At 37.6% G+C, this 15,469-nt stretch overlaps 1 protein-coding gene across 3 annotated transcripts in view; it reads left to right on the top strand.

Moving 5' to 3' along the window:
* The window catches only part of ABCC4 (ATP binding cassette subfamily C member 4), a 147,446-nt gene that overhangs the window by 76,242 nt on the left and 55,735 nt on the right, over positions 1-15,469 (top strand). For all 3 annotated transcript variants that reach the window (XM_050333155.1, XM_050333156.1, XM_050333157.1), the window contains exon 20: positions 6,524-6,603. In XM_050333155.1, coding sequence (XP_050189112.1) covers positions 6,524-6,603 — 80 coding nt within the window. The remainder of the gene's footprint in view (positions 1-6,523; positions 6,604-15,469) is intronic.

The raw sequence follows: 15,469 nt of genomic DNA, 5'->3' as shown, positions 1-15,469 counted from the left end.
GGCTTTTATTACCACACATACACTTGAGAGCATTATTTCACTACCATGCGTTCATTCAAAATGATTTTGGTTTTGCAAGCTGCAGTTCGGCCTGTGGAGTGCCTGGTTTCTCTCTTCAGGGTATGCTGGGACAAGCTGCACCGTGGTCTTGTAGGGTCCAAGCACGGTCACCCTGCTGTGGTGACCAGCCATCCTCACACCAGTGCTCTGCACCCCTTGCTCAGGTGGTGCCACCGTGCGTGGTGTCCAGAAGGTGGGATGCTTGAGGGGCTTCTCCTCACTGAGGAGAGTTGGTGGCTGTGAAGTGTGTGCTTTGGGCTGTCTAACATGGATTCGTCTATGTTAAAGCTGTCCTAGCCTGGACAAGCATCTCTGTGGCATGACTGCTTTCAAGCATTTGTGTAATCCCAGTTGAGATTGCTTTTGTTTAGTTACACGGAGAATCACGGAATATTCTAAGTTGGAAGGGACCCATGAGGATCATTGAGTCCAACTCTTAAGTGAATGACCCATGCAGGGATTGAACCCATGATCTTGGCGTGATGCTCTAAGCAACTGGAGGTAATCTCAGGGTATCATACATGACGAGTACCTTCTTGAATCCATTCCTAGCACTAAAGGTTGCCTTTAGACAGGTTTCTGCCAGTTTGCAGTGAGGAGAGGGAGATAATGTTTGTTATCTTTTCTTTATGGAGGCAGGGCACTGGGGAAGTGTTCTGACTTCTCTGTTGCAGAGAAGATAAAGAGATTTTGAATTCCCCCACCGCCCCCCCCCTCCCCCGTAAATGCAGTATGTGGAAATTGTTATTTAGGCCAATTGCTATGAAGGACTTTAGGTTACTATGCAAAGCAGTATTTATTAATACTATTTGCGTATTGAACTAAAAAGTGTAATGCAATTAAAATTCCCAACATTGAGGACTAGCCTAATCTCCGAGGGGAAGAGAAATCCAGGAGTGTGCACCCGTGCACGCACATGCACACACAAGTGGAAAAATCTTTCTATCTGTAGAAGGTCCTTCTCTTAAACCCCTTTTATTTTGCAGAGGCAAATCAGTGTACTAGAGAAGTAGCAACAAAGTATTTCTGCAATATGTGATGAAGCAAGTGGGTATAAAGGTTTTGTAAATTCTTTGCAAGGTATAGAAGGTCAATCTGCCTACTCTATTGTGTTACACAGAAGTATTTCAATGAATGCCCTGGCCAACAAAGTATACTAGAAATGCCGAAAACATTTAGAAATAATGTACTGCTGCTCTTAGGGTCCTTGGAATTTAGGTTGCACAATGTTGAATGATACGGGTGGCATTTGACTGTTCCAGTGGAGGATCCTAGTTTCTTGTTTAAAAAAAAGAAATCCTTTTCTGGTGTTTACATCTTTAGTGTTGATTCAGTTTGGATTATATTTCTTTCATGATAAAGTATGTATAAACATTTTAAGTAGGTGTGGCACACTGTCAAGTGTTTTCATTATTTGGATGATAGGTTTGAACATCTATTCCCAAGTATCAGTAGGCACCTGCAGAAGCAAAGTGGGTATGTAGCACCTGAACACATTCCGATTTGTGCAATTAAAGCAGTTTACAGAGTGAGAAAGAGAAGGATATCACATACTGAGGTTTGATGTCTTTTTCATGGAGAACAAAAGAGGTTTGATTCTTTCACTTCAAGTTTAGCCTAACTATTGTGTAGGGGAGGAGGTTTAATGAATCATTGTTTAACTTTGATACTGCCAAGTATTTGACCATTAAATAGTCTGAAATGTGTACATAGCACTTCGGTGACAGACCCTTATTTAACTGTGATTAATTGGCATTGAATAGTTATTTAATTACCTTGGAAGAAATCTAACAACAGTGTGTGTTCTGATTAAGTTATTTGATGTAAAAACAAACAAATGACTGCTGAAGAGAGCACGTCCCCTTTTTCAGCTTGCTACTGACACTGCACACCAGGTGAAAGTCTGAGTGATTAAAATAGATACTATTCACCAATTTGGATGCTGTTGTAACATTGGCATACTTAGTTCTTGATTTTGTAGAAGACTTTTTTTTGTTAGTAGTTTCCTGAAATAGATTTAATTTTCTTTTTGTTTTCGAAACTGGGATAAGTAAAAGATGTAGGTATTAAGTGACCTTAAAAATTTTTGCAAAGTGGAGATACTGGACTAGATCTAAGAATTACTGTTTCCTGGCATATATCTATATTTCAGAGATGCTTACTTGAGGAATTTGGGGTTTTTGGAAATGTGAAGTATTGTGGGGAGATGATCTGTAAGTTTAGGAGAGAGGTATTTAAAGTTTTGGAGAGAAAAATAATTTTTGGGGTGAGGGGGCAAGTAAGTTGTGCAGCTTCTGCTCTTCTGGGATAGCACATGCAACAGTTTCTGTAGTATGAAAAACCATCCTCAAAAGTTAGGTTTGCAAATGCTAGTAGAAACTGTAGTCATAACTGTAAGCATTTTCAGTCCTGACTTTTCTGTCTGGAATGTTTTCTCTTGCATGCTTAATAATGCATAAGCAAGCCACTGATTTACTGTGCTTCCAGTAAGTGGAAACTGTTGTTTCTCCATACCTTGCGAAATAGACCTCATGTACTTGTAGACATCCTTATAAATGTAACAACTGCTCTGGATGCAATACCATAATGGCTATGGGGCATTTTGTGGATATTTCCAAAGCATTGCACATTTGCTTGGAGGTGCATTGCTGTCTCTTCTGTGTGGTGACGGAACTTGCTTGCTTTAGTGGGTTACTGTGGCTTCCTTCTGTGTACGACATGCTGAGTAAAATGCCAATTCAGTTATATCCATGTGAACGGGATCTGAAATACATCTCCAGACTTCTGTTTTCTCTTGTACAGTCACCGAGGTAATAGAATTGAAAACCAGCCATGACAAAATTAAGCTAAGGCTTGTGGCTTTGTTGCTTGCTTTTAGCTGTGGAAAAGCATTGATGGTCACTGGATAAGCAGTACAGGGGGGAGATGTGGACCTGTTAGCAAGAAGCAAAGTATTTTCCTAGCCTTAATGACTTCAGGTGTCTTGTTCCAGAATTTCTGTGTGTAAACACTAAGTAGATTAATTTTTCAGTAAGTAGAAAATTTTTTAAAAATTATGTTCTGCTACCAGAGATTCACCTGAATGTTTATTTGGGAAGCAGATGATTATTGTTGCTGCTGTTTAAATTGCTTTAATTGTATCAGGTGGGCAGTTTTCAAGGTTTGCCTTTTTCATATACTATTTCTATTGCTCACTCAAATTTTAGTCAGTGTCATTTTGCAGAATTACAGTATTTACATTTCGAAGAGGATTAGGCAGATTAAAAGATGTTTTCATGTTTTATTGATAACATCAGATTAATTTCCACTTTCCTAGTGGCAGCTCATAGCTCTGTCAAAACAGAAGCTGTAGAAACACTGTTATACTTAACAATTCCATAGGGTGATTGCAAAACAATCTAGTTTTGGCAATTAATTAGCAGCGTGATTACCAATGGGAACTGGAGGAGTTAGGGGTTAGTGGATACATGGAAGAGATAGTAAACCCAAGGAGTACCAAGGACCACTCAGGTGGGCTAAGTTTTCTTTCATGGTCATGTTTCTAAAGAACTTCACTGGAAGAGGTACTGCTGTGGACAATATTGCCACAGTCACTCGTAGTGTGCAGTCTGAAGGCAAGTATTCTGCAGCTCTCATTTATATCTATACCAGCTTTTGGGGTTAGATAGCACCAGGACATATCTGTATCATGCTTGCAGTCTAGAGCTCTCCCTATTGCGGCACTGAAACTTTCTCAAGAAGTGTTTGGAGGTTGTCACAGCCTCCTGCTCATCTCTTCTCCCTGGTATCCAGAATAGGGAATGGTTCAGAGCTGCACCAAGGGAGGTTCAGACTGGACCCTAGGAAGCATTTCTTTATCAAGACGGCGGTCAAACCCTGAAACAGGCTTCCTTGGGGGGTGGTTGATGCCCCAAGCCTGTCAGTGTTTGGACAATGCCCTTAGTAACATGCTGTCACTTTTGGTCAGCCCTGAAGTGGTCAGGCAGTTGGAGTAGATGATCAGTTTAGGTATCTTCTTATATTCTATTCTATCAATTGCTGAAAAAATCCAGAACCAAACCCCATACTCAAAATCTGCAAATTCCTCTGTGAGCAACCTGAACAGGTGAATCTTCACCAGAATCCTCAGGGGAGGGAAATGACTGCTGAACTCAAAGATACTGCTGAAACTGAAATGACCAACAAGTTAAAATCTCTTTCAACACCAAGCCCTTAAGGCCTTGTCCATATTGTACAAAATGAGAGTAGCACAGTGCTTTTACAGGAACAAGTTTGGATGCGCTCTTCCACTTGTAGGAGGAGGGAGATGGTGAAGGCATTGCTTGATTCCTTGAGGTGCCACATTGGCCTGAGCTGTGCTGTGGCCATGGAAAGTAGTCAACCTGAGTGACCTTGCTGCCTCCTGGCAGTGTCACATGGGATGGCCTTTGCGCAATAACTTCGTACATAAGTCTGAAACCGCTACAAATAAAACTTATTTGGGGTTAAGAGGCAAAGGGTGATCCCCATGCTGAATTAAGGTGGGGTTTGCTTGCTATGGGAATCATCCTTTGCCCTTGCATACGGCTTGTCATTGGTGGGACTCACAGCTTTTCATGGAGGGGCTTAGCACTGTCACCTCTCCTTGCTGTGCTCCTTGCTCTGTAAAATAAAGTGAAGTCACTCAGAAAACAAGTGACAAAGCTGTGAATAGATTTCTAATACCCTGAGCCCAATCCGTTATGCCATCTAGTTTCCCTTATCTGCCCCTCCTGGACAGCCCGCTCAGGAAAACCCTGTCAGAAAGAAGCATTTAACCTCTTTGAATGACTTTCTTTTTGTCAGTGAAGTCTTGGTTCATTTGAAAATAAGCTGGAATGTGATATTTAGGGATATTAAGAAGTATTAGCTACAGCAAGTATGCAGCATGTGCTAGATCAGTCTTCTATGGCCAGTCTCTGTGGAGGGGAATCACAGGAAAAAGAAACTAAAACAAAAAGAAATAGCCGTGGACTTCCTTCTGATATAGCTACTCTGATATGAAATAAGTGAAAGGAAACATCCCCACATGCCATTCCCAGTAGAAGGAGATGAAAGAGATTTTTCTGAGTCTTGTGCTGCTGTATACCCTACCTCTATATACAAAGCCTAAAAATAGGATGAATTCTGCTGCCGTCTGCTTTAACTACCTGCCTTTGGTAGTAGTAAAGTACTGCAGAACAAGCTGTTTGCCACCAGTATCTCTCTTTGGAGTCATGTCCCAGACCTGAGGAGAGGATTTTTTGTGTATTGTTTGGTGTAGAACAGAAATTCCCTTAAAAAAGAAATTAATACTATGCATCAAAATTCGTAATTCCAAGAGAGCTGTGAGCAGAAAACTAGCACAATGGTTGCTACAGAATTGACTTCAGTATCTCTTATCTCTAAATTATGTCTCCCCTGCACTCCATGGAAACTTTAAACTTAACTGCTTTCAGTTTAATGAGCTCCTTTGAAAAGGAGGAAAAAAAAAGTCTTTTGTTGCCAGTGCAGTGAATGTGTTTGTACCAGTTAGAAGTAATAATTGAATCAAGATATATGCAGATAAAAAAGCAATGTGAATACATGTATGGGCATTACACACCTTAGAAAAGGCCAGATTCCCATCCTTGCCTTAGTTTCTTTCTTGGTGAGTAGAGATACTGATTAATAGAGAAAGATACTAATCCACTTAGAGGTGGCAGCATTGTGACTTTAATTATTAAAGAAATCTTAATATAACTGATTTTTTTCCACTCAAGTAGAACTTGGGAAAATAGAGAAGTGTAAATGCTTCAGTGACAGCAGATTAGAAGTCGTTTTATTAGCTTTAATAAAGATCAGTATTGTCAAGGTTTTGAATAAGTATAAATGTTAGGCTACATGAATGCAAATCTGTCTCAAATTTTATTTTAGAAACAGCTGCAATTGGAATCCACGTATAATGGTTGAGGGGTGATAAAGAAATGCTGAAAAAGATCAGTTAGATCAGCTATGATCTGTCTCAGACGTGCACGCACTAGCGAGTTTCAGTCAAGGATAGGAGCAGATTCTGACTGATGTTACTTGATGAAACTTGCATTGTTGTCTGAACTGTAACCTTTACCTACACATGTTGAACATATAAAGCACGTGTGTTTCACCTGTTAAATCGTGGTGACATCTTATCTTCAAAGCCCATTTTAATTTTTTTCTAGCTATTTAAGTAAAGGTTTTCTATTTGGGTAAAAGGCATTTGTAAAAAGAGGTTCTTCTTCAAAATATATTGCAGTGGTTTTAAGAGATTCCCTTCATGGTGATTTCAAAAATTGTCCTTTTATCTTTAGATTCCTGCTGTTTTCTTTTAACTGTTTCTGAAATGGTAAAACATGGTACATTTAAGATATTTCGATCTTTTCAAGAATTATATTTACTTTCTCCTTTTTTTTTTTTTTTTGTTTTTTCTTCTCCAACCCTGTTTCTGTAGGAAGAATCTTAAATCGTTTCTCCAAAGATATTGGCCACCTGGATGACTTGCTTCCCTTGACGTTTTTGGACTTCGTGCAGGTAATTCAGTTGATAATGTCAAAGACTTCTGCACTGCATTCTGAATTTAGATTCCTGTATGCTTTGCTGAATATCAGCTATTTGTCACAGATGTAGCTGAGTTGAATGAAAGTACTTGTTTGTGAAAGAAAGGTGTGGTTGAAATTCAACATGTCAGTAAAAAGCTAACATGAGTAATAACTGGCAGGTAGGAGTGGCTATACACAACTTGCTATTATGTCAAGATTTCAGTTCATAGTAGCTACATGCTTGGTAAATTGCTCCTGATTTGCCTCCAAGCATTCTGGCAAGCTTATTGCTGTTATAAGAAATATGTCCATAGTAAAGAAACAATCAGCTCACTTGAAAAGATAGCACAGATTAACCTAATTACATGTCTACTTCCACAAAGAATCAAATGCTTACCACACCATTTTGGATTAAAATAGGTGTGGCTATTTACAAAGAAAAGATTAGTAGTAATAGGGTGACTATAATAGCCTTAATAGGAACAAGTTAAATAAGTTGCTGCAGAAAAGAACGATGGACAAAGCGTTGAGACTTTGATGATGATGAAATTACAATGGATTATATATGAAATCGTAATGTTTCTGTTGCAGTTGCTATTAATCCTCCTTGTAAAAAATTGCAGAAGGATAAATCTGCAAAATGATGATCGTACTGTTTGAAAATAACATGTATCACAGAATACACGGAATCGTGGAGACTAGATAAAAAAAGACATACTGGGTTATCTGGATCCACTTAGTGGATCACATCTGTCATGCTCTCAAGTCAGAAATGTTTCTTAAGGTACTGTTGCTAACTTTGCTTCATCTCTTAGAGATAGCTTATTCAGGATCTAAACCTTTTTTTGACTTCTTTAAAAAATAAACCGAAGACATTTCAGGTTGAGCAGTTTAATCATGTTGTTCTTGCTGACCTCTTGAAAATAGGGGGAAAAAATAATCCAGTAAAAACACGTCTTAAGATAAAGTCTTTCTCATAGTGTAATAAAGTTGTTGAAATTTGCAAGGCATTACTTACACTACCACATGTCATTTTGGGGAAGAAGAGAACATGATGTATTTTACCTATCAATTAAAGCAGTTGGGGTTTTTTGTGAATTAGGGAGTTGCTTATTGTGAATATTAGGATTTTTAATTCATAGGCATTTAAGGCCTTGCCAAATTCTTCCTGAAAGTGCAGTATAAACATCTTTCTATAGAAACTACTAGTTTTTTACTGTTGTACAGATTGCAGATTTTCTTCAGTCTCATTAACTGTTTTATTAGGCAGAATCTCTGACTTTCTTTCAACTCTCTTGAGACTGTACATATGTGCCTTTCTTTTTGACTGGAAGCTCAAGTTGTCCTGCAGTCCTTATCCTCTTCTCTTAGGATAAGGTTTAAATCCATGACTTAGGATAGGGTTTACATCCACAAAGTCACTGCCATCTCTTCTGCATAGTGTCCTTGCCCACTGGACTAGAGAGGTTTGTATGTGCATAGGTTCATCCCTTTTGCAGCAGACTGCACTGTGTATGTTTATACTACGTTCTACTCATGACCAGAGTGTCCTGTGATCTGGAGATAAAATGATGAACCATTTTCCTTAGTTCCGTGCACTTACAATAATGTCAGAGTTGTGTTGCAAGACCACTTGCATGGTGTTTTTATAGCAAGAATCTGAGTGGGTGTTTTGCATGCCCTGGCATGTGGTTTAAAGGCATGTGGGGTTGTCTGAGGATGCATAATTTCCTGGGAAAATGTTACAGAAGTCTGCGAAAGCAGAGGGAGCCAAAATTGGTGTGATCTTGTCCATACTTCCTTTTGGGAGCAGACCCTGAAGCAAACTGTTTTGAGAGCTGCACTGTCTTATTTTTGACAGAATAAACTGATTTGCTTCAAAAGAAGGCTCAGAAAGTATCTAACGTGTATGCATGTCATGTACAAAGGAACGAATCTCCTACTAGCAGATTGGAAAACCTAGTTATTTTACCAGTGTTTAGATACTTCAGGCAGTGTGTGCTTTCCAGAACGTAACTGGTTTGGAATGAAAGAGTGCAGGCTGCTTCTCTAGATGTGATTGTTTTCTTCTTTCAAGCTCCTACTGTAAACTGCATTTTGTAAACATATTCCTTCGTGTTGATTAATATATGCATTTCTTTTAAATTAGCTATTGAATTATTTGTCAAATTCTGAAGCTTGTTTTTAAGTGAAAAGTTTTCCGAAACATAAAGTAGATTTTACAAGTCCAGTACACTATTGAAAAGATACTGTGTTTTAAAACTTGCTTATTCTATTTGGCATCAGAAGAGAAAACTTAGGGTCTTGCTGTTGATTAATAATGCATTGCTATACATAAGGTTTTCTAAAACTTACTATTCTTGACCAGCAGGCTTGTTGATTACTGAATGCCTTTTGAAATTCAATAGCAAAGGTGTATTTTATTTCTGACGAAGCACAGATTTTTACAAAGGATAACTGTTATCAATTATGATAGAGATCTTTTGTCACTTGTTTTGTTTGCAGGTGTCTTTTATAAGGCTTCTTATAATCCCTTCAGGAAGAAATATTTTCTCCTTTCTAAAAACAGTATTAGCTGAGTATAAAAGCTCTGATCCCAGCCATTATTGTTGATTCTTTGAGAGACATTTCCCAACATTCATTGTTTAAATGGTTGTCAGGAGGAATCAAGTGAAACTTAATAAACAATGCAGTAACTGGTTCATCTTACTTTTTGTGTAGAGGCTTTTCTTGAGCGGATTTGCATTGAAGAAGTGGTCGTTTTTCAGAGTTATTGCTAGGATCATTGTGAAGCATTCCACCCTTTTACTGTATTGGCAACTGAGTGTATAATGTCAGCACAAATAAACACAATGTGATTGGACACCCAAAAACTACAGTTATAAGCCCATTTAAATACCAATAAATAAATAACGCAATCTTCTAGTTTCAAGAATTTCGTAATTACACCAAGTACAGATTTTTAAGCAATGCTAAAAATCGATAATATTCTTTTTAGAGTGTCTAATAAGATTTATACACTGCACTGCAGCCATAATGAGCATTATTAGTCTAGACAGCTATACTGGATGAAAATTAATTCCTAGAACTGAAAGACTTGAATTTTTTACATCGTCCATTGAGTCAAGGAGAGGAAAGAGTCAATTTTCTTCAAGATGTGGATAGTCACTGTACATGTATTTGTTACAGCAAAAATAAAAGGTATGTGGCAAGCACAAAAGCACATCATAGACTTTGTGTATTCTTTTGAAAATCTGGTTAGATGTTACAGAACTGTTGCTTTGCAATACCTCCCAAAGCAGCAACTCTCACTGTGTTTAAAGTTTCCTGACATCTTTTCTGTCTTTGGTTTGAAGTGGACCAAAATATAGCACACCTGTCTTGAGATGGGAGGCAGGAGGGGCAGTCTTCGCTTGAAGAAAACAGCAATTTTTTTCTTCTTATGAATTTTAACAGCATGTCAGACATTGCATATTAGTGCAATTGACTTGTCTCTTCGTGGAAATTACTGCTGTATCCACAAGGTTTATAAATTAAAAATAAGTCTCTTATATGAGAACATATTTATGGCTAAGTTTGACTACATGGCTGTTGAACAGAACTCTGTGGGTAGATGTAAAAAGAAACCAAACGTTCAACTATCAAGATATCTTTAATTTTATATTTACAGACCAGTTCAAAGCTCATTAAAGTAGAAAATAAACTTTACAGTCTGCAGTCTAAGCCTGGGTCTTATCTTTTGTAAAAGATTCTGACCATAAGGTTCTGTGCTTGCTCTCCTAATAAATAAAATAGAAAGCAATGCTGTGTTCGCTATGTCACTTGTCATTTCTACCAAGTATGGCACTAAGTATGTTTGTAAAATCAAGTAGTAAATAATGTTTGTAGGTTGACTGAGATAGTAAAAAAGCTGAATGAACTTGTTTGGTGAAGATGGTGTGGGGTTCTTTTGGGAGCTTGCATGTTTTTAGTTAGTTACTGCCTCCTTAGCCTCAGTTCTGCATTGTGCTTTCTTTTTCTTAACCCAAGTTACAGATTCTGGCAGGTGTTTTCCACCTAAGTTACAATCTCTTCAGGTGAAGGATGACTTGTGTAAAGGCCATTACAGTGCTTTAAAACTTTGAAAGAAGGTTTAAACATCTACTTCCTTTAGATATATATGCTTTATTTATTTATCTGTTGGTTGAATCAGTGACAGGCCTGACAGGAACCTCAAAGGGCTAACTAAATGCAAATAATTGCAGAAATGCTTTCTTTAGTTGGTATAAACTTGGTCATCCTATAACCAAGTCAAAAGGGACTTAAGGAAATCAGGTGCTATTTAGGATGACAGGGATTTTGGTACTTAATTTTCTTAGGCTCCTCTGAAAATACCAGCTGATTTTCTCAGTGTTATAACCAACTATTGTTCTTCCTCCTGCCTTAAACTCTGTGGGAGCAGAAGGTTCTGTTGAGGTGGACTTCACTGGTAGGTGTGGGATTTGTAGTTTAGAATGGTTTGAGTTGGAAGGGACCACCTAGTTCCAACCCCACCGCCATGGGCAGAGTCACTTTCAACTAGACCGGGTTTCGTAAAGCCTTGTCCAGCCTCGCCTTACTTAAAAGGATGCAACACATCCACAACTTCCCTGGGCAAAAAGTATCATGATTAAAATGCACAGTAGTGTATAGCTCAACGCAGCACAAATAAAACACAGTGTACTAATTGGGGAAAAGGTCAACCAACGAATAGAATAAAACAATTTAATGATGGGGTATTAGGAGTTAAAATTCCAATATATTTAATAGTGTTTTATTCACATTAGCTCAGATATTCCTAAGTGGCTAGTATTTTGGATGCTGTATTTTTGGGAGCTCGTCAAAAGCTTCTTTGTTAGAATCTGAATCTTAGTTTGACTTGAAATAGATATGCAGTCTTAACATCTTTAAACTGTGGTCTCAGGTGGTGCAGGATGGGTACCCAAGCTGATAAACTATGGCTTGAAATTGTATTTATAAACTGATTGAATACATAGCACAGTGAAATATATTTCAGACTTTCTTTTGGTTTTGTAAATTATTCTGGTAGATTTTAAAGAGATGGTTTTCTCTGTAGTTTCTTGCCCTTTTAATTCTTCGGTGATCTTATTACTTGTTAACAGAGTTGACTTTCTGCTTTAGTTTCTAGTGAATTTGAGTAATTAATGTGGTGGCCCCTTCATTTTGATTTCTTGCCCTATGTTAGATTGAGAGGGGGTAAAAAAATCATGATCTGTTTTGTTTTTGGAGAACACTGTGAACATGTGAACTATCTGCAGCTGCCCTTGAAAAAGGGCAGTGATTTATTGAGGAAAACTGAATTGCAAAACCTTTTCCTCCCCAAAATCAACAGCTTGACTGAGTTTAAATAACTGACTTTTCATATCCTTTCATCACACACAAAGACCTAATCCTGAGACTACTTGAGCCACCAATGTAGACTGTGGCTGAGACCACCACTGAATGTGCCATTCCCTTCTCACTACACACAAAACACATTGACTGCAGCTTTATGAAGTGAAAATACTGAAGAATAGGAAAATGTGAAGGAGGTGTCCACAGTCATTTCTTTAAAAAAAAAAAAGAAAGGAAAGGAAAAAAAAAAGCTGCTGCATCTGGATATTAGGAACAAAAAGTGCCTCAGACTGGAATAATAGCTTGGGTCACTTGCTTTCGTATGTGCACAAGAGTGGAACTGCCGTTCCTTGTTTCAGTACCACTGACCCCTGCATTTTATTGTGTGAAGATGTCAGGGAAAGTGTGTTGAAGGAATTTCAGGATCTTTTAGTTTAACAATGACATTGTTATTTTGTGGTTTCTGTGAGAGGTGGGATCCCTGAGGGGTTTATTGCGTTGTTTTTTCCAATTTAGCCAAGTTTTGGATGTATGCATGTGTGAGTTTCAAGAGATATTTTTATTTGTTAAATAATAGTGCTTTCTGCATCTTTGCATGTGTATTTAAAATATGATCCTAAATACATTGTGAGAAAATAACCAGTGATGGGATCTATGTTAAATGTCAACTTACTCTCTGTAGCCTGGTACACAGAGCAGACCCGTGTCTTGGATACACCTTTTGGCTTCTCTTCTGCTGAATCATGGTAGTTTTGCTGTGCTGAAGTTTAAATAAAAAATAAACACATTAAAGAAACCCACAAGAGTTGCCTGTTGACCCTTGGGTACTGAAACCTTACAGAACCTTTCCTCTGTTGAACTGATGTTCTAACTGTACCTTCCCAGGTACTAGCCAGTGCATCTGGCTAGCGCATAATGAAAGACCTAAAGTTAAAAACTTGAGGTTAGAACTTAAAACTTAAGAAAGTTAAAACTTCAAGAAAAATGATAGGAATACGTTTTTTTCCATTGGTTACTTTTGAGCTCTAATTTCAGGAAGGGTTAAAATGATCATTGCAATAAACCCCTAAATTTTGCTATGATCATGTGATATATGTATGTGCTTTCAGTTTTGCTATTTTCTTTGAATAAACCCCACCATGTTGTTAAAAACAAGCAAACAAAAAAACAAAACAAAACAAAAAAAAAAAAGGGTGGGAGGTAGTGGAGGAAGAGGAGGCTTGAGTTGCATTTGTTTCTCAAAGACCAGCATGCAGGAACTGTGAGTTTAGCACAGACACTTGTCTAAATAATGCAGTTTTTTATTGACTTTTCATTCCCCTGTCCTTGAATGCCTTGATTGTTAAATCTCAGTAGCCAATTAGTCTTGTTGATGGTGACCAGCAGTGGGAGATAATCTATGCCAAAGCTATTGCTGTTCTTTACTTTGTACCTGTCATCACATTCCTTTGAATGTAAGAGTGAGTGTCTTGCATCATACAGACTCCATATTTACTCAGATTGGTGATATGTGTGTAGGATAAAAAGTCTGGAGTCACTGCTGATGAGTGAATTCTCATTTATATATGGATCTCGGTTTTCCAGGGAAGGCTAAAGGGTTATTCTTACTGTCATGGTTATATATACCCAGCCCAGTCCTTTCCCTCGCTCCATTTATTTTTTCTATTTACAGTTGTGTGTAGAATTTTTATAAGAATAGGTATGCATGTCATTGTCCGTACATTAGTGTCAAGGCAACTGAGATAACTACAGTAACAAAACTAATTTGTGTAGGAACATAATGTAAACTGGTTTAGTACTTTAAGGGGTGTATTTACCTGGTGTTAATAAAATTTGAATATGTAACCCCTTATTTGACATAAGAAAGAAGATAAAATAATACTAAAAATGTGATTTCGTTGCCTTTTTGTCGTCTTGCCTCGTTACCACTTTTCTTGTTCTTCTTAACTTTTTTTCCTTTTAGTTTTTGCACTTCTCCATTTATATGGTAAATGTAGATAATACTTTTGTACTGGGCTGTTCCTTTCATTTTCTCATTTAAATGTGGCATATGGGTGTTTTGAATATAGAGCTCTGAAAAATAAAGCTAGTTTTCACTTAGTGGAATTCTGTCTTCTCTTTTTCTAGAGCACATGAGCATTGTGAGATGCAGTCTTTCTCTTAATTTATCTAACATTTTGAGTAGATTGAGGTTTAGTGGTAGTTGTTCTTGCAGTATTTTGGTATGTTGGACTAGAACCTGTAATTAAAAAATTACAGTCAGGTTCTCCTGACTCTTCTCCAAATTGGCTTCTCTGTTTTCTTTATCTTTTCTTTATTACTTTCAACACACTTTCAACTACTAGAAAACAGGATAGTTGTATGGAAGTCCAGCGATATGCCCCCTGTTCAGTGTGGTTTGGAAATTTCCCCCATTTTGGTTAAGGTAAAAGTTATAAAAAGAGATGCCGTTCATCTGGGGCTCTTCATATCTTTTGGAGGGTATTTTCCTGTTTGCTTTTCTTAGTGTGAAAGAGGGCAAAGAAATACTCTGATCTAAGTGAACTTATGTTCTGCAGTTTTCTCCTTTTCCTTTTGATCTATTTTTCTATATATACTACTGTTGTTTTTAATGCTGAAGTGGGATTTTTTGTTGTTACTCTTTGTAGGTATTTCCCTGACTTTTTAAGCATTATTGCAAGGTATCACATCTGTAGCTCAAACTGATGATTAATTTTAACACTTCTGAAAATCATTAACATTTCTAACACTTCACAGTAGCTAGAAATATTTTAATTCTGCTGTCAGTCATAGAGTGTAACAATTCTGTTCCAAATGGTGATAAGTACAAATCTTTTAGATTGCCTTAAACTACTGATATACTATAGATAGGACAATGTCTGCTTACAAACAAATTATGATTTCACTGTTCGGCAATAGGACTGGAGATCTCACTTTTGATTCAAGAAGGAAGGACAAACTTGGAGGTAATTTGAATTACTAAACCATATAGGTGACGTGTGTGTATGTGTTAAATAAGTGTGCATACTTATGCCCAAACAAATGTGGGACAAGGAATTATCTTTAGCAAAATAAGACTGCATTTCACAGAAATGTGCTGCCAGGGTTATGTGTGCGTCTGCATAACACGAGAACTTTTTTCTTGCTGAAGCTGATACTGTGACTACTTGGTGAACTCATCAGCTGATTTGAAAGTCCCAGGTTATTTTGTTCATCGAAAGGTAGAGACTGCTGTATGGGCAGTTTTATACAACAAAAGACGAGAGTTCAGCTCTGGTAACTGAATGTCATGTGTCGTTGGGAAGCTTATGCCTCTTTGTGTTACCTCTATGTTACAGGACATATATCATTTTTAAAAACTGATTCATTTGGATTGCACTCGTGGAATACAAAAATCTGTGTATTTAGAAAGGCTCTTTCAAGGGCTTAATAATATCTGTTCCTGCACTGTAGAAGAATAGGATGACGAGTGATTGCATTTTCTT

This window comes from Myiozetetes cayanensis, unplaced genomic scaffold (assembly GCF_022539395.1).
Source record: "Myiozetetes cayanensis isolate MyiCay16 unplaced genomic scaffold, myiCay2020 scf5-8, whole genome shotgun sequence".
Taxonomy (NCBI): Eukaryota; Metazoa; Chordata; class Aves; order Passeriformes; family Tyrannidae; genus Myiozetetes; species Myiozetetes cayanensis.
The sequence above is the reverse complement of the archived record's forward strand: the minus strand, read 5'-3'. Positions and strand labels throughout refer to the sequence as shown.